This window comes from Cyrtonyx montezumae, unplaced genomic scaffold (genome assembly GCF_038088225.1).
Source record: "Cyrtonyx montezumae isolate F1298 unplaced genomic scaffold, pur_monq_1.0 scaffold_10, whole genome shotgun sequence".
Classification (NCBI taxonomy): Eukaryota; Metazoa; Chordata; class Aves; order Galliformes; family Odontophoridae; genus Cyrtonyx; species Cyrtonyx montezumae.
The window spans coordinates 58118191-58142775 of record NW_027071826.1 but is presented as its reverse complement, the minus strand read 5'-3'; the positions used below and the strand labels follow the sequence as shown (position 1 = coordinate 58142775).

The 24585-nt window shown below is 47.2% G+C and overlaps 2 protein-coding genes and 1 long non-coding RNA gene across 4 annotated transcripts in view; 2 read left to right on the top strand and 1 right to left on the bottom strand.

Moving 5' to 3' along the window:
- Positions 1-24585, top strand: part of LOC136060768 (uncharacterized) — a 69169-nt gene that overhangs the window by 38383 nt on the left and 6201 nt on the right. The window lies entirely within an intron of this gene.
- TALDO1 (transaldolase 1) lies at positions 1478-6711 on the top strand. Its single transcript, XM_065755551.1, has 8 exons — positions 1478-1574; positions 2305-2428; positions 2735-2842; positions 3501-3632; positions 4084-4259; positions 4420-4617; positions 5670-5815; positions 6474-6711. Exons 1-8 carry the CDS (start codon positions 1478-1480, stop codon positions 6504-6506), a joined length of 1014 nt encoding a protein of 337 aa, XP_065611623.1. The 3' UTR covers positions 6507-6711.
- Positions 15113-23314, bottom strand: GATD1 (glutamine amidotransferase class 1 domain containing 1). 2 transcript variants are annotated; one of them, XM_065755549.1, is made up of 8 exons: positions 23242-23314; positions 22903-22979; positions 20599-20704; positions 20186-20293; positions 18628-18722; positions 17356-17449; positions 15951-16062; positions 15113-15422 (listed from the first exon to the last, which is right to left on the bottom strand). In XM_065755549.1, the coding sequence occupies exons 1-8, from the start codon at positions 23297-23299 to the stop codon at positions 15413-15415; spliced, it is 660 nt and encodes a 219-aa protein (XP_065611621.1). In that variant the 5' UTR covers positions 23300-23314; the 3' UTR covers positions 15113-15412. The 2 variants fall into 2 exon arrangements, with proteins under 2 accessions (XP_065611621.1, XP_065611622.1); XM_065755550.1 differs by having other exon boundaries at positions 15113-15419.

Here is a 24585-nt window from a genome sequence, read left to right as displayed (position 1 = left end):
GGACAATCCTCCTGAGAAGCTCGGGCTCTGGACTTGGGTGGAGACGAGAAGCAGGAGTGGACGCTGGCAAGCCGTTGGTGGTGCAAGCACAGGAAGCTAAATCAGTCCTACAGCTAAAAGCAAACCGAACGGTGAGCTTGGAGACAGAACACCCTTCTTGTGTTTGTGCGTGAGGTTACACAGAATCACACAGAATTACAGTTACTTGGGATTGGAACAGAAGTGTACGCAACAGTTGTCTGAAGCTGGGAGCCACGGGAGCATTTTGTTTCATAGAAGTGTCTGTCAGCCTCATTGCAGGTCACTTTTAAAACTTTCCATGTGACTCAGCTGTGCATCTGTTATATTTGTACTGCCTGCAAATAATACTATAATGTACTGTACAGTCATGTAATTGAACGAAGGATAAAATAATATAACCATGCACTGTATAAGATTTATTAAAATAGTTAAGTTATACGACTTCATCTCTGTCTTGTTCTTTTGGATAGAAAAGGAAGCGACAGGACTGAAGAAACTGTTGTTGAGAGCTGGCTTTTCCTTGTGGCCGTGGGTCTGAGATACACGGCAGAACATCTCACGTAGTGTTTCCTTTTGTTTCTTGGGACTGACATTCAAAAGGAAGGCTGTGATCGTGATTCGAGACGAAAAATAGGGATCGGTGAAAGTTCCACAGGTGGTAACTGGGGAAGACCATGGAGTAAATCCTCCTGGAAGCGATGCTAAGCTACACAGGAGGTAATATGGGATAACTCAGCAAGGGCAGGTCCTGTTTGACCAACCTTGTCACCTTTTATGACTGCATAACTGCATCGGTGGACAAGAGAAGTCACTGATGTCATGTATCAGGGCTTCACGAAGGCCTCTCACGCTGTCCCTCATAATGTCCTCCTCTCCAAATCAGAAAGATACGGATCTGACGGACACACAGTCTGACGGATGACGGATTGGTTGCAATCATACCCAGATACCGGAGACGAATGGCTCAGTGTCCGGATGGAGACGCAAGCAGTGTCCCCTAGGGGTCGGCGCTGGGACCCCACAGTGCTCTTTTAGCATCCCCACCTCTGCTGTGCGCTGTGAGGCCTCACCTGCAGCGCCGCATCCTGAGGCGGAGCGCTCAGCGCGGGACAGGTACGGCCGCGTTGGGGGGCGGAGTCACGTGACAGCACGCCCAAACCCCGCGCGTCCCCCGGGGCGCTGCCGGAAACGCGAAGGCCGCACCCCGCGTCTCCAGGGTGACCAATCCCCGCCCTCCCTGAGGCTCCAAACCACCCAATGACGGGCTTCCTTCCTTCCCTCGCCTGCCTGCAGCGCCGCCCGGCCGCCGTCCGTCTTGTCTCCGCGTCGCTGATTGGCTCGCAGCAACCCCCGCCCGTGCCGAGGGTGTCGGGAGCGAGCGGCGGGTGCGCGCGGCGGGTGCGCGCTCACGCAGGCGGGCGGCGTTGATTAAAAGCGGCGGCGGTTCCCGTGCACGATGTCGGTGTCCCCCGTGAAGCGGCAGAAGATGGAGTCGGCGCTGGACCAGCTCAAGCACCACACCACGGTGGTGGCCGACACCGGGGATTTCAACGGTGAGGGGGAAGGGAGGACCGGGCGAGGTCCTGGCAGGGCGAGGTCCTGGCAGGGCGAGCACAGCAGTCCCAGCCCCCCCCGGTGCCGAAAGCTTTTAGCGGTCAGCTGGCGCGTTAAGCCGTCGGAGTGTCCTTCTCCGGAGCTGCGTGTCCGTTTCAGAACGCGTTTTTGTCAGCGCACCGCTTTATTTCGTTGTTTTGGGCGCTCGGCTGCGCTAGCAGGAGAGCCCGCGAGCAGGAAGGCTTGCAGGGGCCCTCCCTGGTTGCTGAGTCAGACCGTGCGTGCCAGGCAGCTCAGCTCCGAGTAGGGCCTGACAGCGATCAGGCACAGCCTGCTTGCTCAACAGCTGGAGCACCTGGAGCAGGGGGAGGCCGGGGCTTGAGGTAAGCCCGGCCGTCAGATCTCCTCCCCGTGGAAGGAAGGCAAAGATGACGAGCCGACAGCACGGCTCCAAGCACTTGGAGTCCTGGAGTGCAGTAAGGCTCTAACAGTTTTCCTAGGGGATGATTTCTGTTTTGGCTCTTAACAGTCCTGGACAGCTGAAAATCCAAACGCCTGACCCGGAGGGGGAGAGAGATTCCCTTGTCTTTCCTTCCCCCAGTGATTCCTGGAATCCAGGCAAATCTTGATTATGGGAGAGGGTTTCTATTTTTACATCCCCGAGCAAAATCCTTCCGAAACCTTTCAGGCCAAGCGATTACTTTCAGCAAGCCACCTTTATTTCCGTAGCAATCGATGAGTACAAGCCCCTGGATGCCACCACGAACCCATCTTTGATCCTGGCTGCTGCTCAGATGCCAGCATACCAGAAACTGGTGGACGATGCGGTTGCATACGGAAAAAAACTTGGGGGGTAAGTCAAGAGTTTGAGCTTTTTGGGGGCGTTTCTGAACTCTTTTCTCAGTAGGTCTGTATTTAAGACACTTAAAATGCAAACAGTGTTCAGTGCTCCTAGCAACGTGGTGGGTTTTCCACTCGTGTACTTGTATACCTATCTCCAAAGGCAGAGTGTAACCGCTGTGCTCAGTGCTCACTTGAGCACAGGAATGTAATGCTAAATGGGCTGTGAAGTTGATCTTTAAATCACTGGCGAGGCTTGAATGCACTTCTTTTTTTTTCCCCCTCCCATAGAAATGATTTCGTTCTTCATGGTTTTCAGGTCAGAAGATGAGCAAATCCAAAACGCTTGCGACAAACTTTTTGTATTATTTGGAGCTGAAATACTGAAGAGGATACCTGGCCGTGTGTCCACGGAAGTAGATGCAAGGTTGGCTCCTTTCCCTCTGGGTTTCCCTAGATCTTTGTACACGGTAGAGCTGAAGAAATGCATTCTAGTCTGGACAGCTCACTGTTACAAGGCTAGCAGGAGTCTGCATCCTTAGTATTTAAGGCAGTGAACTGCAGGCAGCTTACTCGTTTTAACTTGGTGTTATTCGTTCTCATTAAGTTCTGTCACTGAGATCTCATCTTTGTCATACTCGTTCCTTAGACAAAGGAAATCTCATGCTTCTGGTATACCTGGAGCTTTGTTCCTTCTCTTCTGTGGTATTGCCCTCAATTTCCAAGAGACCAGGACAAATCCAGTAGGGTTTGTCTTTTAACCTACTCCTCGTTGTCACTTTTCATGCTCAGTTTCTACATTCATTATGGAAAAACTTGAGAACAAGCTTTAGCCCACGGCTCTCCAGTGGCAAGTCACACTGAGCTCTGAATTCTCCAACAGCAGCAGTGCCATCACAGTGCTCTTTGTCAGGCTTACAGTCAAAGAAGCATCTCCAAGAAGAAAACCCTGCTAGTGGAACATGAATTGTGACAACAGGACGATTGTTCTGGATGTTGCTCCTTTTGGAGCAGCATTCCTTTGGCTATTAAAAAAAGGAAGAAGGCATGCCCAACCTCTAAGCGGCCCTGTTCTTCTTCCAAAGGCTGTCCTTTGATAAAGAAGGCATGATTCAGAGGGCCAGGCATCTGATTGACCTGTATAAGGAAGCAGGAATCGGTAAAGATCGGATTCTCATAAAGCTCTCTTCAACGTGGGAAGGAATCCAGGCTGGCAAGTACGTACTCCTGTACCTGGTGTGCCGATTCATAGCGTGCTTCTGGCTATTCACAGGCCCTTGACAAACATTCTACACTTAAAATAAAGAACTGTTTTGAAAGCACAGCACCAGGAAGTCTGTTGCTAGGTCTGCAGTAAGCACGGTGGCACACTGCAGCTTTCTGCTCGTTAGGAAAAGTTTGTTCACACGAGGGCCGGGCCACTCCTGAAGCTTCCCAAAACGTCAGATTAAAGCCATCTGCACTTGGTTCAGTGAAAAAAGATTTAAGTAGATCACTGAGAGCCTAGCAGTGCAGAACTTTGTTCTGCTACCTTTGAACTTTACAGCTTGTAAACTGTACCACCTCTCTAATTTGAGAAGTCTGTAGTTTAACCTATTAACTCATTGCTAGAATGTACAGTAGGAGGAAAAAAAAAACCTGCCATTTCAAGCCAGCCTATGTCTGCAGGGCTCTGGAAGCAGAGTATGGGATTCACTGCAACATGACCTTGCTGTTCTCCTTTGCTCAGGCAGTCGCCTGTGCTGAAGCTGGGGTTACTCTGATTTCCCCATTTGTAGGACGCATCCTAGATTGGCATGTTGCTAACGGAGATAAGAAAACCTATGAACCTTCAGAAGATCCAGGTAAGCTTTGGTTTTTTTAAATGCAACAGCTATAAACTCCGATGTTAACTAACTTTACAAAGTCCCCTTGTGAAGCAAATGGTTATTTGGAATACGCTGAAAAGCATCACTTATGCTTCAAATGAATTCCCCTGAAAAGTCCTCCCTTTCTCCTGCGTAGGAGTGAAGAGCGTCACTAAGATCTATAACTACTACAAGAAGTTTGGCTACAAAACGATCGTGATGGGTGCTTCATTTCGAAACACAGGAGAAATCAAAGCACTCACAGGCTGTGACTATCTCACTATTTCGCCCAAGCTTTTGGCAGAGCTCAGCAAAGAGCACGTCAAGCTAACTCCCACACTCAGCGTTAAGGATGGTAAGTCCACTTCTCTGCAATACAGACTTGCTCAGGGCCCCTTTCTTCTCGATCATTAAGGGTGGGTGGTGCTCCCCTTCTGTTTTAAGGTTAAATCTTGATCCTTCTCTGAAGGAAATCATCACATTACAGCTGTACTGCTACAACTGCTCACGCAGTTATTTCCTTAGGGTCTCAGTTCCCACTGAGTACACTAATATGGAATTAAGATAGGATTTAGGCACGCTCAAAACCCTTGTCCATTACCCTCAAGACAAGGAAAGGAGGAACTTTATGCTTCCTATGTTCAGGAAGGCATTTTACTGACTGTTAGCAGAGATCCAAACTGTTTAATTGTTACGCTGATATTGCTGCTAGCTCTGAGCATGCCAAAAGGTATTTTTCCCCCTCCAGAAATATTAGAAATGAAGTCATATTGCAAAGCTGATTTGACCTGGTAGTACTCTGCCACGAGGGTTTTGAGTGCACGTTCTCACTGCATTACTCTTGTGTTTCTGTAGCCTTATTGAAATGCTGCTTCTCAGCTCAGACGTTGAGATTTGTGTACAGCTGTAGTTGGTGCTTACAGGGTGCTGGCTAGCGTGTAGGCGTGTGTCAATTGAGCTTTTGTTAGGTACTTACCCAAGGATCAAAGACCTAATTGTTGAGCATATTTGCTTAGAATATCTCACTGCAGTATTCTTGGTAATATTCCTGGAAGTACCAGACCAATTAGAGACAGATACAAGGTAATGGCACGCCTGTGGATGTTGTATGTTGAAGAAAACTGGTGATCTAGATAACTTTCTTCAGAACACACACGAGGAGCATTTGGAGTCTCGCATCCCTGGGAACCTGCTTTGGCAGGGAGGGTTGGACTCTGTGATCTCTAGAGGTCCCTTCCAACCCCTATGATTCTGTGATCCCAAAGCGTACTCACATAGCAAGTCGTGCTGAAAGCAGTGTCAAACTTTTCAGCTGGAGATGGGCAGAAGCTTGAGCCTGTTCTCACAGAGCCCCTGGTTCCTGATGACAAGCTGATAGTTGTTTGTTTTTCAATTGCCTTTGCACAGCTCAGGCCTGCAACCTTGAGAAGATCCACCTGGATGAGAAGGCATTCCGCTGGCACCACAACGAAGACCAAATGGCTGTGGAGAAACTATCTGATGGGATCAGAAAATTCGCTGCAGATGCAATAAAACTGGAGAGGATGTTAAAGGTAGATGCTATGCCGTGCTGCCTCTTCCACCTCACACGTTCCTGAAGCACTGCAGCTAACCCTCAACTGCTTATGGTACAGCAACGGATGAGGAACCTGGCAGCAAGTTGGATCAGGTTTTGTACAGGTGGTGCACGTTATGTAGGACAGGCAGCCTACGAACTGGCCACAAAAGGGAATGAACTTGATAACAAGTCCAGTACATTTCACGCAGGAATTCATGCCCTGTGTAGACAGACACCTGGTTTTTGAGGCCCAAGGCAGTGTTCAGACTTGCAGCTTATTGAAGTAACGCTGCTATCTTAAGCAAAAAGCCTCAGAGTGAAGTCTGATTCTAAGCTTGTTAACTGTCAACAGAGATTTTAGACACACCAATAATAATCTTCAACAAGCTGGAAATAAGACATGCTTCTATGCCTTCTAGGAGGCTCCAAGAACAGATAAAAAGCATAGCCAAGCCCTCTAAAAACTTTCTACCCTTGTAGGGAAATCTTTTAGAGGGGATTAACTGAACTTTGTTTTCTTGGGGGGAAAAAAAATCCAGTAATTATGAGTTCAGAGCACTCATAGACTGACAACAACTCAACAGTGCCATAAGTTGCATTGCTGAAGCAAATTACAGTTCCCAAACTGCCACTGCTTTGTTCTCTCTCTCTAGGAGCGAATGTTCAGTGCTGAGAATGGGAAGTAGAAGAGGCAGAGTTGTCCTGACTGCTCAAGGCTGAACGAGTGGATCACCTGAAATTAAATGGATGTACAGATGTCTTACCTGTGAAAGTCTTACGCTGTGTACGCATAGATTTCTGTATTATGCTTTTAAAAAAAAAAAAATTGTAAAGGGACAAAATGTCTTTGTTTTTGTGGCACTTTGTTAATACATGCAAATTAACACATTCTTTCTTTGTAATGTGTTTACTTCCTTGCTGTGGAGGAATTGGGTGATTCAGCTGACAGAGTAGTTGAAGATCTCCACCAGAAATAAGTGTGGTTTGTATGCAGTTCCTGGTTGTCAGTCTCCACTCCTGACACATCAAGAAAACAGTTGTCTCTCTGTGACTTGAAGAAAAAAAAGACACTTTTCTGAAACCATAGCTACTGAGCTCCAGTCCTTTCTTGCCCTTTCTCTGCAGCTAAGGTGGTGGCAGCAGCAGCTTTTTGAGTGGTAGAACTCGTTGCCGTGTTGAAGCTGGACATGGTCCTGCTGTCACAACACCAGCTTGAGTTACACTACCCTGATGTTTCAAAATTAGTTAACTAAGTCAAGCAGTTACTTGCTAACTTCATAACTGTTTAATCTGAGCTGACAGAACAGACGCGCAGATACAACCCAGGACTGTTTGTTATAGCTCTGTGTATTATCTTTAGGGCAAGTTACTGCATTTCTCTCTACCAGCCTTGGAACTGCTGCCAACCCTAGCACAAAATTGACTTACAACTAACAAAAAAAGCCCTCTGTATGCTTCCTCCCTTCCTCTTTGTCCTTAAGCTGCTTTTTTTCTTTTGTGAAAAAAGTAAGAGCTATGTGGCAGTCTTCTCTGAGGTATGACCTAATCCTAAGTGCATCAATTTCCAATTACAGGGCTCTCTATTAAGTGGGGATGCATATGATTACATTTCACAGTGTACTTTGTTAAGACTAATTAAATATCTTCTTGGCTTATGTGAGTCCTGTTCCATCGAGAGTAGACAAGATATTCCTGTTTGCATGCAGACAGTATTTAACTATGCCTTTATGATGGAGCCAAACTTCTAGACTTAGCAGCATTAAGACTACACTGTTTATATACAAGCTATGTCCTGTTTGAATAACACAGGAAAAACACACCAAGAGAATGACTGATGAGTAAGATCAGGCTGACCCATTAGTAGTACTGTCACAATAGCAAACAGAGCTGTTGTTTCAGCCCAAGTGACAGTTAGACATATGCTCACAAGCCAGATGCAGACCTGAGAAGAGAGCTGTATCAGTCATGTCTGCATAGTGCTGGGATGGCTTAAGTAAAGCTGCACACCACTACTCTCAGACTGACAGCTGCAGAGATGATGTTTTCTCTGGTCCAAGCCAAAGCAATCAGAACCCTTTGTTTTCAGTTGATCTGTTACTGCCCAGCCTTGCATCTTCACCCTAACCAGGTCCTCCATGACAGCTAGAAGTCTCTCCCCTGGGATGACAGCACAGGTATGCCCACAAACAAAACCCAGCCACCTCTAAGGTGACTCAGTGGATGCACCATCCAGCTGGGAAGCTGTGAACAGCAGCTCCTAAGGGGTTTATTTCAGGTCAATTAAAGGAAACAATCCTAACAGAGAGGAAATAACTCATGCACCACTTAAAAATATCATGTAATCAAACAGTAACTCTAGCAGCCAAGCTAGAAAACAGAGATGGACAAAGCATATTCAGCAGAGCCGTGCTGATTGTGGTAGGTCTTTCTGTTTTAGGTTGTTTTGAAACTTCCTGTGCTGCAACACATGGAGGCCCATTTACTCTAGGGAAGCAGGAACTCAACGTGATCAGCATTACAGGCAGCGAGGTTCATCAGGTGAGGATCTGGTCTAGCACAAAATGAACAGCTCCAATGGTTCCAGTGAAGACCCACAGCAGCTAGCAAATCCTAGTGATCAGCCTCAGAAAGCTAAAAGGTGCTCCAGAGCCCTGACAGACACAGCCATGTCTCCACAGGGAGGGACTGTCAGCAAGAAACACACACAAACGTAAAACACTACTCACATTTGTCACCTTGGCTTTCAGAACAGGGTCCAGCTGTTCTCCAGATGTTCAAGGTTTGCATGCTGCTGCAAGCAGCCAGGAGACAGCTCAGTGAAGAGAGGATGCCTATACAGGGAGAAAGCTGGGAAAGCAAAGAGGAACCTTTCCAGTGGCTCATCACAGCACCCTCCAGATTGTTCACCAACACTGGCAATCGGCTTCTGAAGGGCAAAAACCTCCTCACAGGCATGCAGGCCGTATCTTACATCTCTCAACTACGTCATGGAAAACAGCATGTACAGAATCAGGAGCAGGAAGGAGACTCTAACCTCTCCCCAAGCTCTTCCACAACCTCCCAGTTAAGGCAAGACCTTCATCACTATTGCCCAAGGTTTGACTTAAGGCAAGGAAAAGGCTGCTTTTCCTCTGTTGCTTCTGAAATAACCTTGAAGCAACTTAAAGCAGAAACAGCATCTTAATCGCTGCTCTCCTCTGCTGGTCTCAGTGGGAATTATTCCTCTTAAAAGGCACAGTTTACAGCTGCTCTCCAAGATCTCCTGCTGCACATCTACACAGTAAAAACCAACATAACCTATAGGGTCTATCCCGTCCCTTAACAGATCCTACAACACAAATAATCAGGAACTATGCCAAAATACAAATCTAAATCAGGAGAAGTGCTAATGGCAGATAGCACCCGTGGTGAGAGGGACCAACAAGAGCAAAGGCTCCATCACAGACACTGGGCAAACCCCAAGCATCACTGGAGCATAGCCTGCAGTCTGTTCACTAGGAAGCAAGCAAATTCATACAAATGAGATTAATAAGGTTCACTGTTGAGACAGAGCTATGATCACACAGCCAAACCTCCTGTTGCCTCTATGCTTTAGATAGAAAGATCTTACATTGCTACTAGATCTTCCGGAGGCTCCGGGTCTACCAGCCACTTCCCTGGGTCACACAGAAACACACTCTGTGCCTCAGCTGCTCACATGCACAGCAACACACACCAAGCTGAGCTCACATCACTGTACCATCTCTCCCAAAAGAGGAAGGAACCTACCTATGGGATACCTTCATAGCACAGCAAAATTCTGCCTGAGAGGAGACCGTGGGATGTGCTGTTCCTCCACTAACCATACAGCATCCCATGTCCTCTGAGGTTTCATGTGCTGCAAGGCCCAAGGAAATGAGAAATAACAGGGATAGCAACCCAATAAAAATCAATACTGTGCTGCTTCCCTAGTGGTATCTCTTGAAATTAATTCTGTGGGGAAAAAAAAAAGCAGTGAGGTGTCAAAAGCCCTCAGGAAAGCGTGGTCTCAGAGCATCTGTCTCAAGGCACATATGTAGTCGCTGGATGTTTTAGTGGCTGCCAGCTCTTACTGCCACAGCCATTATGTAAAGCAGTCAGATAAGGCAGTATCACCAGCAGATTTCAGATAATTGATTGCACAAAGCACCTCCAGCAAAGGCACACAGAACACTCCTCCCATAAACATATACTCCTTCTCAAAGGCTTGAGATCAAATTAACACTAATTACTAGTATACAGCCCCAGGCACTTCCTGGCAGCTGGGAGAGAGGATGGCTCGAGCTGCTACCAGGAATACTCGTAAACCCAGAGCACCATCTCCGTGCAAGGAAGCACGGATTTAGGGCTGTGACAAGCTGGGGCAAGGTGCTGCACTGCACTGAGCAGCTCCCACAGGGGGCCACGCTTCCAGTTACACGTAGACCAGAAACAGAACTTATTGCTTTTTAAATAAATACTTACTGTGGCAGCTAGAAGGGTTTTACTTTTACAGAAGATGCAAGATACCTACTCCAAGGCTACATCAACACTGCCCCATTCCTCCTCCCAGCTCGAACTGTGACTGCATCCAGTGCTCTTTGGAGCAGCTCCAAACAAGACTATTTCCCAGTTTCAAGTCACCCTTGATGCAATTTGAGGTTGGAAATTACCTCCTTCCTGGCTTCCCATTTTCCAGAAGGAAGCATTTCTTTCTCCTTCGCTAACTACCTGGAGCTCCTTCAGACACACAATAAAACAATAAGCATTTAGAGAACTCTTGGCAGTACCTATAAAGGCTTCAGCTGCCACACAAGCTGTACATTTGAACCCTCCATACCTGCACGCATAGCCAAGAGCTGAGGGAGCAGGAGATGAGCTCTCTGTCACAGATCCTTACTTGCACTGGTAGCAGCTAGTTTCCATTTCAGTACTGGGGCTTTTTGTGTCCAGCACAGGCTAGGTGTTTTGCAGTGACCGATGTACAAATCTGAGCCTCAGAGTCCACATCCATTCTGAAACAGAGCAAAACCCCAGCAACTACATAAACCTTCAGCCTACACGTCTGTTTATCCACACAGGGCTTCCTTACAACAACTTTTTCCAGCTTCATTCATCTCTCCTACAGTCACATCTGAAGCCAGTTCACAAACTCCTTCTGGCAACTGCCCAGATCCCTGTGCATCCCCATTTCGGAGACTGAGGATAAGAGATACCTTCTGCCTCAGAAAAGCTTTTAGCTATCAGTCTTAGACACAAGCTTAGAAACACACTGAAACACAACCTTCAACATTCAGCCAGGAGGGACAGATTAAACAGAGGAGAAATCCCAAAGAACGAGAATGCAAACTCGATGGCTTGATTTAAAAATCATTAAACACCTAGAACTGACTTCCTAGGCACGTTTGGCAAGCCTTCCTGCAAGCCTTTCCAAATCTTTAGGGCAGGGAGAGCTCCCTTTAACACTCCAGTGCAGTGACCAGGACACGCCCATAAGATGGGCTTCACTTGAGCATCCCCAGCCCTAGAAGAACCTCCTTCGACCAACTTCCTGCAGTACACCTCCTCCAAGTGTTTTGGTTTAAGTGCCAGAGGTAAGGTTTTAGCCTCTCCTGAGATGGGAGAGAGAGACCCCACACCCCAAAGAAAGCAGGAATTTCTCCGGATTTAGCTACTTTTGTACTAGAAAATACAGAACTTGGCAGCACAATTCTCTCTGCTTAAACCAATGTACATGCAGAGGTTCCCCCTCCGCCAGGGATACAAAACTCATCTTGAAACTGAGGACAAATATCACCCTCCTAGATAACTATTACTACAAACAGCTCAGGCTTCAAAGTAGTCTAATGGATACCCATCTCCAGCACTCCTTAAGAAAAGCAAAACCAAGCTCAGCTGAAGATCCATCTAGCACAGCATCCTGTCTCCCACAGTGGCCAGCAGCTGGAAGCCCTAAGAAAACATCCTTTGTGCTCCACCTTCCCACTGGAGGATTGCTCTTTGGGGATCAGAAGATCTGCATTTCTCAGCCCAACCTCAAACAACAGGGAAAGGATCAGCCTCCTACCACATGAAGAGTTTTCATGTTTCATTTCAGTGTTACGTGCCAACACAAGGAGTTTTTCCTCAAATATCTACAAAATCTAATAGACTATAGCTGTTATTATACACGGATCAGCCATGCTGCTAATCTTCAATCAGGCTGACAAGCACTGCTTACTCTCATTTCCCATTTGTCCTGGGAATTTCACAGGATCACAGCATCCTCCTGACAAAATTTTGCCTAAGAAAGTGTAGTACTGCTAGGGTTGCAAGTCCCCTTCTCTCATTCTCAGGGATACATAGATCCATTTTTACTGCTAGAGTCTAACCTAAGAGATCAAGAGACCAGAACAACCCCACAGGCTCCTCAAACTCACTTTAGGTGGCAGCACAGCCACCTAACTGTCATTCAATTGCTCAAGATTAAGACACAGCCTGAAATAATCAGCTGTAATCAGCACTGGTCTTTGGCTTTACGTAAAGCAAAACTCCAAGATGGAAAACCTTTTGGGAGAAAAAGCATTTAGCAACAGCTATTCCAACTGGGGATAATTGCTACCAAGGAAAGCACGCATTAGCACCAGAGGCAGCAGCAGATGACAAAGCACTGAAGTTTCCATGGAAGACTTCAATCCTCACCTTCCTAAGAAGGGAAGGAGCAGGGGGCAGCAGATCCTATGGCCACAGATTACTGGAGAGCCCCACGCACAGCTGGCTGCTTACAGTTCAATATATAGCCTAGCATTAACATGCATGTTGTGCTATCGTAGCTCTGGGCGGTGTCACAGGTTTCTGCCTCTCTCACCTGCACACCAGCTGCCCAGCATGGGGGCACGGACATGGCAAGCCTTGGGAACTGACAGGAGCAATCTTTTTGCACTTGCTGTTTGAGAATGTCTGTGTGGAGCAGTACCACCACCTCGTGGGGAGGCAGCAATAGCCTAGCCAGCTCTTTTCCACAGTTCACACTGCTGCAACCAACGAGCAGAAATGCAAGGTCAGCCTCCCCACGTGTGAGCAGGTGCTGGTACACACTACACAAGCAAAGCTTGGTGGGTGGGAAAACTTTTCCTCCCTCTTTGAACATATTCTCGCATCACACAACTCAATCTGCTGAGGAAAACAGGAGTGGAAAGATGTCAATTCAAACACCACAGCTCAGTGCATGCATTAAAGGCCCTTTTCCTCCCACAAGTCAAGACCTTCGGCTTTGTTTGCTTGCATCTCATTCCAGCAACAGGGACTCACCACAGTTCCTCCTTTTCCCTAAAGTATACTTTAGATTCCTCCCCTTGGCAAGGGAACTGTGAGCTCTCTAACCTATAGCCAAGCTACTCGAGCTATGCTCTGCTTCAGCTCTGGAGGGAAAACCAACACACCACAGAGGACACAATAAACAAGCATGCCAAGACTCCTGAGATTGCCTCCAGCTGATTTCTGACCAGGTCAAATCAGCCACACATGGATTGTGACTCACATCACCAGATGAATCACATTCTTTACATTCTAATTAACTTTAAGCTATAAAGACTAGCATCCCTGGGGTGCATCAGAGAACATGCTAACTCTGTCACACTGATAAAAGGTCAAGAGTCAGGAGGAAATAGGAACACTTCTCGTACATGCAAGTAAACCTTCTCAAAAAACAAATATCTGCTGTGCACTCATGGCTAAGATAAATACTCAAAACCTGGCTACTGAGCAGTATTTATCATACCATGTTCTTACAACCTGGGAGATGAGAACACGTGTCACTTGAAGGCACGGAGCAATACTATTAAATAGCTGGCAAAAGGAAACTCAGGATAAAAATAACCTCCTGGCTGCTTGGGGTGTACTTTATAAACCTGCTTTTCACTTGGACCACAAGCAAAGCACAAAGTCAGAGAAAATACAAAAGGAAAAAATATAAACAAAAATACAAAAGCAGCTTCAACACCCCAGAGACCATTAGATCACTGAGATGGATATGTGAAACAAAAATACACATACAGTTAACATCTGCTTCTATAAAGCAAGAAGGAAGCGTTACAAAAAAATTAAAGGCAATGTACTTTGTGTATCAGTGTACTTCTGGAGAGAGGTACAAAGGAAATTCAGCAGACTGACAGGAAAAATAAGGAAAGGTGTACAATAAATAACTGATTAAAGCCTGAAGAGGCCTGAATACCCTTTGTTCAGGTGGCATCTCCTTGATGAGACTGTACAGATCTTCACAGTAGCTGAATGGAAAGGGGATACAGGCCAGACACTTCTTGATGCACAGAGAAGAAATGGAAGGTCTAATGACTTTCAGAAAACCGCATGGAAGAGGAGTTTGAAAGATACTGCAGACTCAGTGCCCCTCAGATTCTTTCAGAAAGGTTTTGCTTTGCAGCTGCAGTCAGGGATTATATCCAGCACTGTCTTACCACTGGAGCCACACACCTCCTCCAGGAGGTGGAATACCCAACTCCTGCCCAAGTTTCCTACGTAGAAGCTCAGTCACTGGAGCCAAGCTTCCAAGGACAGAGCATCCCAAAATGACCCAAAGTACAAATACTACTACAGTACAAAGACATCCTAAATCATTTCAGCAGACAGCCTGCTAGAAATCCAGATGGTAAGTATGTTCTGATGGTGACAGAGGCTAACAGGTCTCCAAGCAAGCTTGCCAGAAATAAGGATTTAAACCAAAGCTAAAAATATTGTCATAACAGTTCCATCTGATGCTCAGAAAGGAAGTGCCAAACTTCCTGAGTTCTTCAGAAGACTGATCCATATTATCTGCTATTTTTTTCTTTAGTCCACAAGATTTCAGCAAGAGACAACTGCAACGTCCTTGCCAGAGAAGCAACAACTAACACATAATGCCACAAAGTACAACAGCTAACCAATTAGAAGGCTATTTAAAAAATAGCTGAGAAAGCTTTTTAAACTAAGTCCATTCATGTGAACATGCAAGAGGAAAACAAGAGACACCATGCCAGCAGCAGCACCACAGTGAAATACCTTCAGGTAACTGATTCTGCTTTATTCCACACAGCTAAGCAATCTCCATCCCGTTCCAAGTATATTTAAGTGTGACAGATACATCTTGAAGTCAGACAAACTTTGTGATCCACCAAAAGAAAGGTAAGAACACCTCTGGAAGGGCACGTGACCACAGAGCTTCTTTCATTTGAACCATAGATGATCGGTATAGCATCAGCCAAGAACACTGTCTTCATCCTCAGTACACAATATTCACAGCCACTGATCTTTTTGTTGTTTCGTTTTAAACAAGAGTTCCTCACCACTGTAAGTTAAGAGCCTGGTGAAGAAGCAGTGAAAGACGCAGTAACAAATGTCAGGTGGTTTCATAATTGCTTCTGAAGCGTGATGCACTTCCAAATTCTCTTATTCACAACCTTCCTCCATTCTGTATATGGAGAACCTAATGCTGCCACTTCAGCATCGCAGTCACTTCACAATCCAGGATAGGAATTTAACTGGATAACATGTGTTTAAAAGACAACAAAGTCCTTAGCCTTCTGGCTCTTCATCCATCCTGTTTGCAAAGAGACCTCCTCCTTCATTTCCTGCTGAACGAAACACACCCAAACATGACATCACCTGTTAGTCCACAGCCAGGAAAGGACGTCTAACACATTCACCTGAACAAAAGAAGATTTTTGTGGTTATTTAAACGCATTCTTTTATCTGACAAGAAGACAACAGTTTAACAGCCAAGCTATTACCAAAGAAATTAAATCCATTCATTCCCAGAATCCTAAAATAGAGCTGAAGGCTAACTTGGCAAAGAACACACACAAAAACCCCAAGATAACAGAAATAAATAATAAAAAGAGAAACTTTGCTTAACAGAGCTATTTAGAAAAGCCTACTGTTTTACTCCACCAGCCCTGATGGATAACTTTGCACTTCCCAACCCTTGTAACACAAATGCCTTTTTACCAAAAGACTTATCAGACTGAAAAGATAGTTCAAGCACAGACAACATGCACTTCAGCAGTTAAACAGGGAAGAAAACATCCAGGGGACAACATTACTGGAGCAAGAGATGCTTTGGCATTACCTGCTCCTAGTTCTCATCTCTCATACTGCCTCACCTGACGTTGCAAAGAATAAGAAGAGTCTGGACTGCTGGAAGGGTGGAATTTTCGTTCTGTCCTGTCACCAAGTGCCTGTCCAGCACAACGTGTACAGCATCTGGTTTGCTGGCTGCATACAGGAGGAAAAAACCAACAGGTGTGTTAGTGCTACAGTTTCAGTGCTTCACCTGGTAAAACTCTAATGCAGAAGATAACTATTTAGACCAGGTAGATTTGCTCAGTGCATCACATGCTGATCTATAACCCAGCAGGCAGGGACGATCTCGAGCACCCAGTCCTGCAACAGCTTCACTAGAAAACCCTTCTCTAGAAGGACAGCAGGATTGTTCCTTTAACTCAATCAACTGCAGATGGGTAAAGCACTTATATCAAGAGATTTTCCTACCACAACCCTTACAGCACTGTAGTTCTGATGCTTCAGAGAACTTCCAGAACAACACTTGTTAATGCATCAGTGTTACTGTAGCTGATCACAAAACTTCTCAGTGCTCAAAAACAAAACCCACAAAGAAAGTGCTGATTGAAGTCCCTTCATCCAAGAGAGAACTGTTATTTTATCAATACTGAGCAATTGCCATCCTCCTTGCCCTTTCCCTGCCTCTTACTGCCATAAGCACAAGCTAAGTGCCTTCAAACCACACGTGCTTCCCCTCCTCTTAATTCAATTTTTAACAAAAATCACATTTCCCTGTACGTTCAGAAATAACCTAGAGAAAGAACAGCTACGTTCGTGTCTAATGTTTTTTTCCCCCCCACATACAAACATACATGACAGAATTTCAGCTTTTCAATTTGGTAGGCAAACTTCCCTGTTTCAACTAATAATGAACAATGAAATGGCTAATAATGAAAAGATATAGTTTATCATCAAATATTTCATTCAGAGGACAACTGATTAGAGCAACCAAAACCATTTAGATTCCAATCATAAGATGTATTTTGCTTGAAAAAAGCCCCAACTGCTAGTGCACTTAACCTCTCCCAGCACAGCACATGCTCCCTGCCATTCAGGGAGGAAACGGTGACAGAACACTGCCTACACAAAGACATTCACCTGCAGGTACAGACTGTATCTGCACAGCAGTGGAAACTCCTGCAGACACCTTGTGGTGTACGTACTGCTCTCACAGCAGAATAAGCTTCCTGATGTTCACAGTGGGATGAAACAGCACGCACAGACAACCACATAGATCAGTATGCTGTCCTGTGTCACGCTGCACTGGAACTCGCCTGTTCTCACTTACCTTTTCTAATCCAGTAGGGTGTTGTGTTCCAGTTGCACGGATTAAACTTAAGATCAGATATCCTGTCAAAGTCCTGCTCTCCTTTGTCAAATGGGCATGCAAACATTTATTCACAGCACGGCCAGAAAACAAAGTGCTGGTCAATACGAGTCACGTACCGCTAAACGTAGCTCCAGAATCTTTCACAAAGTCTTCCACAACAATGGACAAACTAGCAAAATTAGGCTGCCTTATAAGCTCATACACAGAGGGCTGAAAAAGAAAAAAAATTCTGTCTTGATTTTATAATAGAAAAAAAGGCAGAAATAATAAGAAGCTGTTCTCAGCATTCTGTTTGCTCGCTTAACTGCACAGCTTTATGCTTCACTAAAAACACCTCACAGTGCTTTCTCAAAAGCCTCGAGCCACCAACGAGCTGCAGTTACACCAATTTTGCAAGGCCCCTAGCCACTATTTCTGGAGCAAGCAAGTGGTTTTCAGCTGCTCTGTGGATAAATCACTCAAATAAGACAGGAAAGAATATCTGCGTTCGGAGGTGCGCGCTGTAGAGATCAGTTATTTAACTAAGCAGGCTAGAAGCCAAACAGCATGTGTGCAATCAAATTCATGTAAGCACAAGACTCATTCAGGTGCGGGACAATGAAATGTACACTTGGAAGTAAACCTTGGGTCACTTGTAGACTCCAACTAAGATCACAGAATATGAGAAACTAGAGAAAAAATAGGAGTATTTAATTGAGATTGTGTGACACAGACAAAAGGAATGTGAATTTTATGGCTTCCAGAGCAGCAATAGCCAGTCCACATCTTGCCTCTTCATTGAGAAGAGCTGATCATGGATTCTAATACCACACAAGCACATCAAGGATGCTAAAATCACTCTTGAGTCTCGTGAACTCTGCATATAAGCTTTCAACTCCAGAAGTTATCCTACACAGGTGTAAGTGTTACATACATGGCTACGTATAAACCGAGTCGTATCTCAAAAACCAGCTTCTTCCCCAAAGCTTCCTCTAGCTCTCAAAATAAAAGAGCACCACCACTAGTAGTAAAACTTACCTCCTGCATTCATGAAACGAAAGAGTCTTAGAAGCCCTCAGCTATGAGCTCAAAGAGCTACAGCAACCGTCTCCAGAATCCTACAGACTCAGTTTGAAGTTTATGAAACAAGAAAGAAAACACTCTCAGTGTGCAAGATGAAGTGAAACAACTCCACTGTGAGTGGTGCTGAGCCCCCTTCCAGTAACAGCTCCTTGAGTGTAAATGAAGCACACCAAGCTGATGGATTTGCATGCAGAAAGTTTTAGGATAAAGAGCATCAGCACTGGTATCATCATCTCAAGTCACAGACCCCTGGAGATGGAACGATCCTGGTAACAGGATTAAAAATAGTAATAGATCCCAGAAAGTCAGATGAAAGCTCAACCTACCCCTGTCAGGCTGTATCCCTGAAATACCCAGGTTTTATCCTCACTGGTGGCACAACACAAAGCTGCAACACCATGACCAACTGCACAGATAGGCTCTAGAGAAAAATGAAAGCACATTTAAGAAATTGTGAGCATCTTCAAACAGCCAAAAATCTCCATCTGCTGGGGCCTTAATGACCAGTCCAGGACATCCCACATTTGGCTTCAAACCTTAAATCCTACCGAGCAGGACAGAAGCATTTCTGTACCTGAGAACCTTCTTACAAAAATTATTATTATTTTTTTACTTACTTGCACAAAGAGGATACTTTTGAAGTGAAGATACAAGCCAAGATGGCATTGGCCTTCTTGGCCACCTGAGCACGCTGCTGGCTCATGTTCAGCCAAGCATCAACCAACACTCCCAGGTCTGTTTCCTCAGTCTTCCAGCCACTCTGCCCCACGCTGAGTGGGCCTCATCACCTGGGTGTCCCACACATGCTGTGTGATCTCACTCAAGATGATCCGCTCCCTGGCACGGAGGTCAAGCTGACAGGCCCATAGTTTCCCAGATCCTCTTTTACAACCCTTCTTGTAGATGGGAGTCACACTGGCAAGCATTCAGTCCCCTGAGACCTCTCCAGTTGACCAGGAACACCTGGCAATCACCTCCACCAGCTCCCTCAGGTGGATCCCATGGACTTGTGACAGTCTAGGTGGAATAGTAAGTCTCTAATTGTGTCCACCTGAACTGTGGGGGTTTATTCTGCTCCCCATCCCAGACTTCCAGGTCAGGGGGGAGTGCCCTGAGAATAACTGGTCAAACTTTTTATTAAAGTTAGATGTAAAGAAGGCACTGAGAAGTTCAGCCTTCTCCTTATCCTCAGTGACCACATTCATCTGCATCCAGCAAAGGACGGAGACGCTCCTTAGCCCTCCTCTTATTGCTAATAGTCACCAAAAAGCTTGTAATTGCTTTACAACAGTTTTTACAACAGTGACCAGGTTGAGTTCAAACTGGACTTCCGCCTTTCCAATTTTCTCCCTGCATGTCCTGGCAACTTCTCAGTACTCTCCCCAAGTCGCCCATCCCTTCTTCCACAGAAGGTTAGACTTCTCTCCTGGAGCCTCAGCAAACAGGAGGGGGGCAGCCTGCTCCTGTGCCTTTAAGACTTCCTGTGTGAGAAGCAACCAGCCTTCCTGGACCCCTTTACCTTTCAGGACCAAATCCCAAGGGACCCCATTCCCAGTGTCCTGAAAAGCTCAAAGCCCGTGCTCCAGAAGTTCAAGGCACCAGCTTTGCTGACCTTCCTCCTGACTTCACAATGGCAAACCCTAATATTTCATGGTTGCACCGGTCAAGACAGCTCCCGACCTCCACATCTCCCACCAGTCTCTCTCTGTTTGTCAGCATCAGGTCTAGGGAGGAACCTGCCCTGGTAGGCTCTCTAACCAGCTGCATCATGAGACAATCTTCCACACACACTAGAAACCTGCTACACTGCCTCTTCTGCACTCTGTTCCACTTCCAGTATGTACCAGGGAATCTGAAGTTCCCTGCGAGGTGATGTTCACTTACTGTTCTCCATGCAGAAGTGCTGCAATATCTTTGCCAGGTACCCACTGTTTGCAAGGTCAGTCATAGCCCCTGGACAGTTTGGAATCAGTAGAGCATGATATCTAGCACCTAGGAAAGAGGAACAAAAGCTTGCACAACTACACAAAAACTACCCGACCATAAACTCATTTCAGATTCAACAAACTAAGGACAACAGCATATAAGCTGTTCAAAAGGTCACTTTAGATATCCATTTTGAAAATAAGCATTTCCTAAGATACTAGATAATAGTACAAAGGAAGATATAGTTGCTATGGCTTACTCTTAAAGCAACAACTTCCATGCCTTTTCTGTACCCTTGGTCTCTAAAGGCATAACAAGAATCTGTTCCTCTGATACGTGGAGGTGACACAAGCCAGCAGCAAAGACCTTACCATCAATTGATTCCAGCTTGGCAGGGTTTGCATATGATTTCATACGGAAGTCCTGTATCCAGCGCGCGTTGCTCTCATTCACGCCCACAAAATCTATCGACTTCCCCTGGTGGAAAAAAGGTTAGCAGACTCTAGTTAGCATCAGCATGCAGTTTCTTACAGCACTTCCTGAAGGATAGGTGTAGGGTAAATAATCCCCAAGGGTGGTACTCAAAAATAGTATGGAAGATGGTATATTTCAGTAGGTCTATATAGATGGTACACAAATAGCAAGCAAAAGAGGGTGGCTCACCTTTGGGATGATAAAGGCTCGCTGTGGACTCCACGTGAGAGGGATCTCCGAGAAGAGATCCTTCCCTGGTGGTGGTCAGCCCTTAAATGGGGTTTGGGAGAGGTGGAGCCAGGCTCCACCCCTCCCAGTCACACAGGTATATCACCTCCACCTGTGGCCCCATGGCTCAGGTGACCAATCAGTGGTTCAGGCCATGATTCAACAGTTCCCATACAGATGAGTCTATTTATTTTAAATATTCACCACACATCTTGTTCTAGTCAGCCTACACTGCAGGATTATTCTGACCAACAGACTTATTTATTAACCACATCTGTCTTTAGCAATTCAAAGTCTTAGTTCTTGTATCTTGCTGCCTTTCAGTCCCAAACTGAGAGCAGCTAACTCTTCTCCTTAGCATGTTTTAGTTACTTTTCCACTATCACCTGTGCTTCAGGGGAGATTATCCACAACTGCTCAAACACTGCAAGTGAAGACTTAGCCTGAAGAGATGACACGTGACTGCCCCTGCTCTGCTGGGACAATCTGAACAAGAGCCACCTGAGAAGCAGCCCCTGTGCCCAGCTCACACAGGGAGCAGCTGCTGGGTAAGAGAGGAGTCTGCTGACAGCAGAAAAGGAACAGGGTCCAGAGACAGGGGAATCTACGGGTCCCCCATCACCCAGTCATCCTAAGCAAGCTACTACCCAAGCCAGTACTGCTCCAACCCTGCCCGACTCTGCTGCAACAGCAGAGGGAGAGGTGCGAGCCTCCGGCCCCCTCCCTGCTGCCACCAAGCAGCAGACAGGCTTCAGGTGACACTCCTGCTCCCCCACCTTACACAGTACCCAGTTCTATAAACTAGCCCACCTCAGCAGGACCTTCCCCAGCACCCACGTGTAAGAGAGTGGCAGGCACGGGCCCTGCTTCCCCTTAATACGTGCCTTGCAAAAGCCATATAGGCAGCATCCGTGTACTGCCCAGATTGCACCCACAGGGCACGTGCAGGCAGTGAGCTGGCACCCCAGTGCAGGAGCTACTACAGGCAGCAGCACCAGTTACAGGCTCATAAGCTGAGAGCTCATAGGCAGACGGTTCTGAAAAAGATGCTCGGGTAATGCACCTTCTCCATTCTCAGGTCCTTTTATTTACTAAACGCTAAATAAATCTGGAAATAAGATGATTGAATAATGAACCTTTTCAGTTCTCCTTTTAGGAATTCATAGTCATACCTAGGGAGGAATAACTGCACGCATCGGTATGGGCTGGGGGATGAGCAGCTGGAGAGGAGCTCTGAGGAGATGGACCTGGGTGTCCTGGTGGATGACAGGCTGACCACGAGCCAGCACTGTGCCCCGGTGGCCAAGCAGGCCAACGGGATCCTGGGGTACACTAAAGAAAGCGTGGCCAGCAGGTCGAGGGAGGTGATCCTCCCCCTCTACTCTGCCCTGGTGAGGCCTCACCTGGAGTACTGTGTCCAGTTCTGGACTCCCCTGTACAAAAAAAGACCAGGATCTCCTGGAAAGAGTCCAGAGGAGGGCTACAGAGATGACAAAGGCTGTGCAGCACCTTACTCGTGAAGAGAGGCTGAAAGACCTGGGTCTGTTCCGCCTTGAGAAAAAGAAGACTCAGAGGGGATCTGATCCACGTCTATTAGTACCTAAAGAGCAGGAGGCAAAGGGACGAGGCCAGACCCTTTGCAGTGCGTGGCGACAGGACGAGGGGAAACCGCCACAAACTGAAGCAAAGAAAGCTCTGCACAACGCGTGTACGAACTTCTTTACAGCGCAGGGAGGGAGCACTGGAGCTGCACGGAGAGGTGGCGGGGTCTCCTTCTCTGTAGATATTCAAGACCCACCTGGACGCCTATCTACGTAACCTGGGCTGGGAGCTGCTCTGGCAGGGGGTTGGACTCAATGACCTCAAGAGGTCCCTTCCAACCCCTACAACTGACTCTGCGAGGCCTCAGAGCGCACCTACGCTTTGTCTCTTAGAAGAAAGTAAAAGCAGTAGTCGTAATATTCCTTACTCACCCCGGGAGTGGCGACTTGCAGGTTGAAGGCAGAGCTGCTCAGCGTGAAGCACTGCAGGAACGACTGCGCCGACACTCCTGCAAAACAGAGCCCAACAGCCGCATCGTAACGGAACGCTACCCACCTAGTGTCATTTAAAAACTCAGGCCACCGACTGAGAGCTCGTCCAAGGCCCGGCGGGGGAAGCGGGACCGCGCGAACACCATAGGGCCGCACACCGGGGCGGGGAGGAGCCGGGGGTGACAGGAAAAGGGCTCGGAGCAACGCGCGCAGCCGGGCCGGGCCGGAGGGAAGCAGGAGGGCGTCCGGCGACACGAGGCCGTCCCCGGAGCGGCTCACCCGCGGCGGCGGAGCTGGCGATGAGGAGGCAGCTGGGTTTGCCGAGCCGCTCCGACATGGCGGAGCCGTCGCCTCACGCGGCCGCGCATGCGCACCCGGGGAGGACAGCGCTCCGCGCGCCGCGGCCCTTGGGCGGGAACGCTGAAGGGGGCGGCCGTGGCGGGCTGCTTTCCCGCGCTGCTTTTAAACGCCTGGGTTTCCAACCTTTAATTCCCGACATCCCTCCTCGTCTGAACGCCGGAGCCTCTCAGTGAAGCCCTGTGGTGGTGGTGGTGGTGGTGGTGGTGGTGGTGGTTTAATGGCGCGTTTTGAACGCAGTGCACTCGTCCAAACCTCCCTGCGTGCGTCCTTCCCATCCTTCGCGTGTCTTCGTGCTCGCTCCTGCATGCTCACCCCTGGATTTTGGGCACGTGCCAGCGTGCTGTGAAGCGTTGCCACTCAGTAATAGGTTATAAAAACGAAAGGAACGCGATTCCGCTGCTATTCCCGTGTGTCTATCGGAAGGGACGTGGTTGGCAGCCGGGTTTCCTAGAGGAGAGGCAGCTCGTGCGGCCTATCTGGCCGGCTGCCTACCTGCCTGCCTACCTGCCTGCCTCCTTGTTCCTCCAGGAGTATTCTGAACCCACAACCGTGTCGCGCATGGACGCTCTGTCTGTTCCCTCTTAGCTACCAGGAAATGATTAAAACCCAACCGAACTGCCTTTCACTTGCTCACTTTAACCCCGTTGCAGGGGAGACGTGGTGCTCCTCCAGCAGCTTCAGCCCTTGTGCTGCTGAGCTCTGGATCTGTGGTCCCTCTTCGTTACGTGTGAACCCATTTTAGATTTATTTGCTAAATCCAAGAGCAGAAAGCGAACCGCCGTCTCAAATTCTGCTCCATCAGCTCTTCCTATCCATTGCCAGCATCTCAGCTTTACCACAGCACACGCAGAGAGGTTTTATATATGCTCTTCTGTTCATCTCGCTTCCAGTGAGCGCTCTGCTTAATCTGAGAGGTTGGCGAGCAACCAGCACTGCTGCAGAACCACAAGGAGGATAAAATATATTGGCTCCTTCGTGCAGACGGTTTGCTTTGGTAAAGCTTGGACGTTGCGGTCGTGATGAGTTAGCTGAGTGCTTCCTCTGAACCTGGTGTGGTGCGACGTAATGATGGCGTTTGTCCAGAGTGCGGTGATTTTGTGTCAGACCGTTTGGGGCTGGGACTGAAAAGAGAGGGGAAAAGCAGTTTGTAGCTTAACGGGGTTGCAAACGCCGCCTCTGCTTTTCGTGCTTTTGAAGGGTTTTTGATAAAGAGGGAAAGGGATAGAGGAAAGACGGGGAGAATGATATCCCCAGTCACGCCTG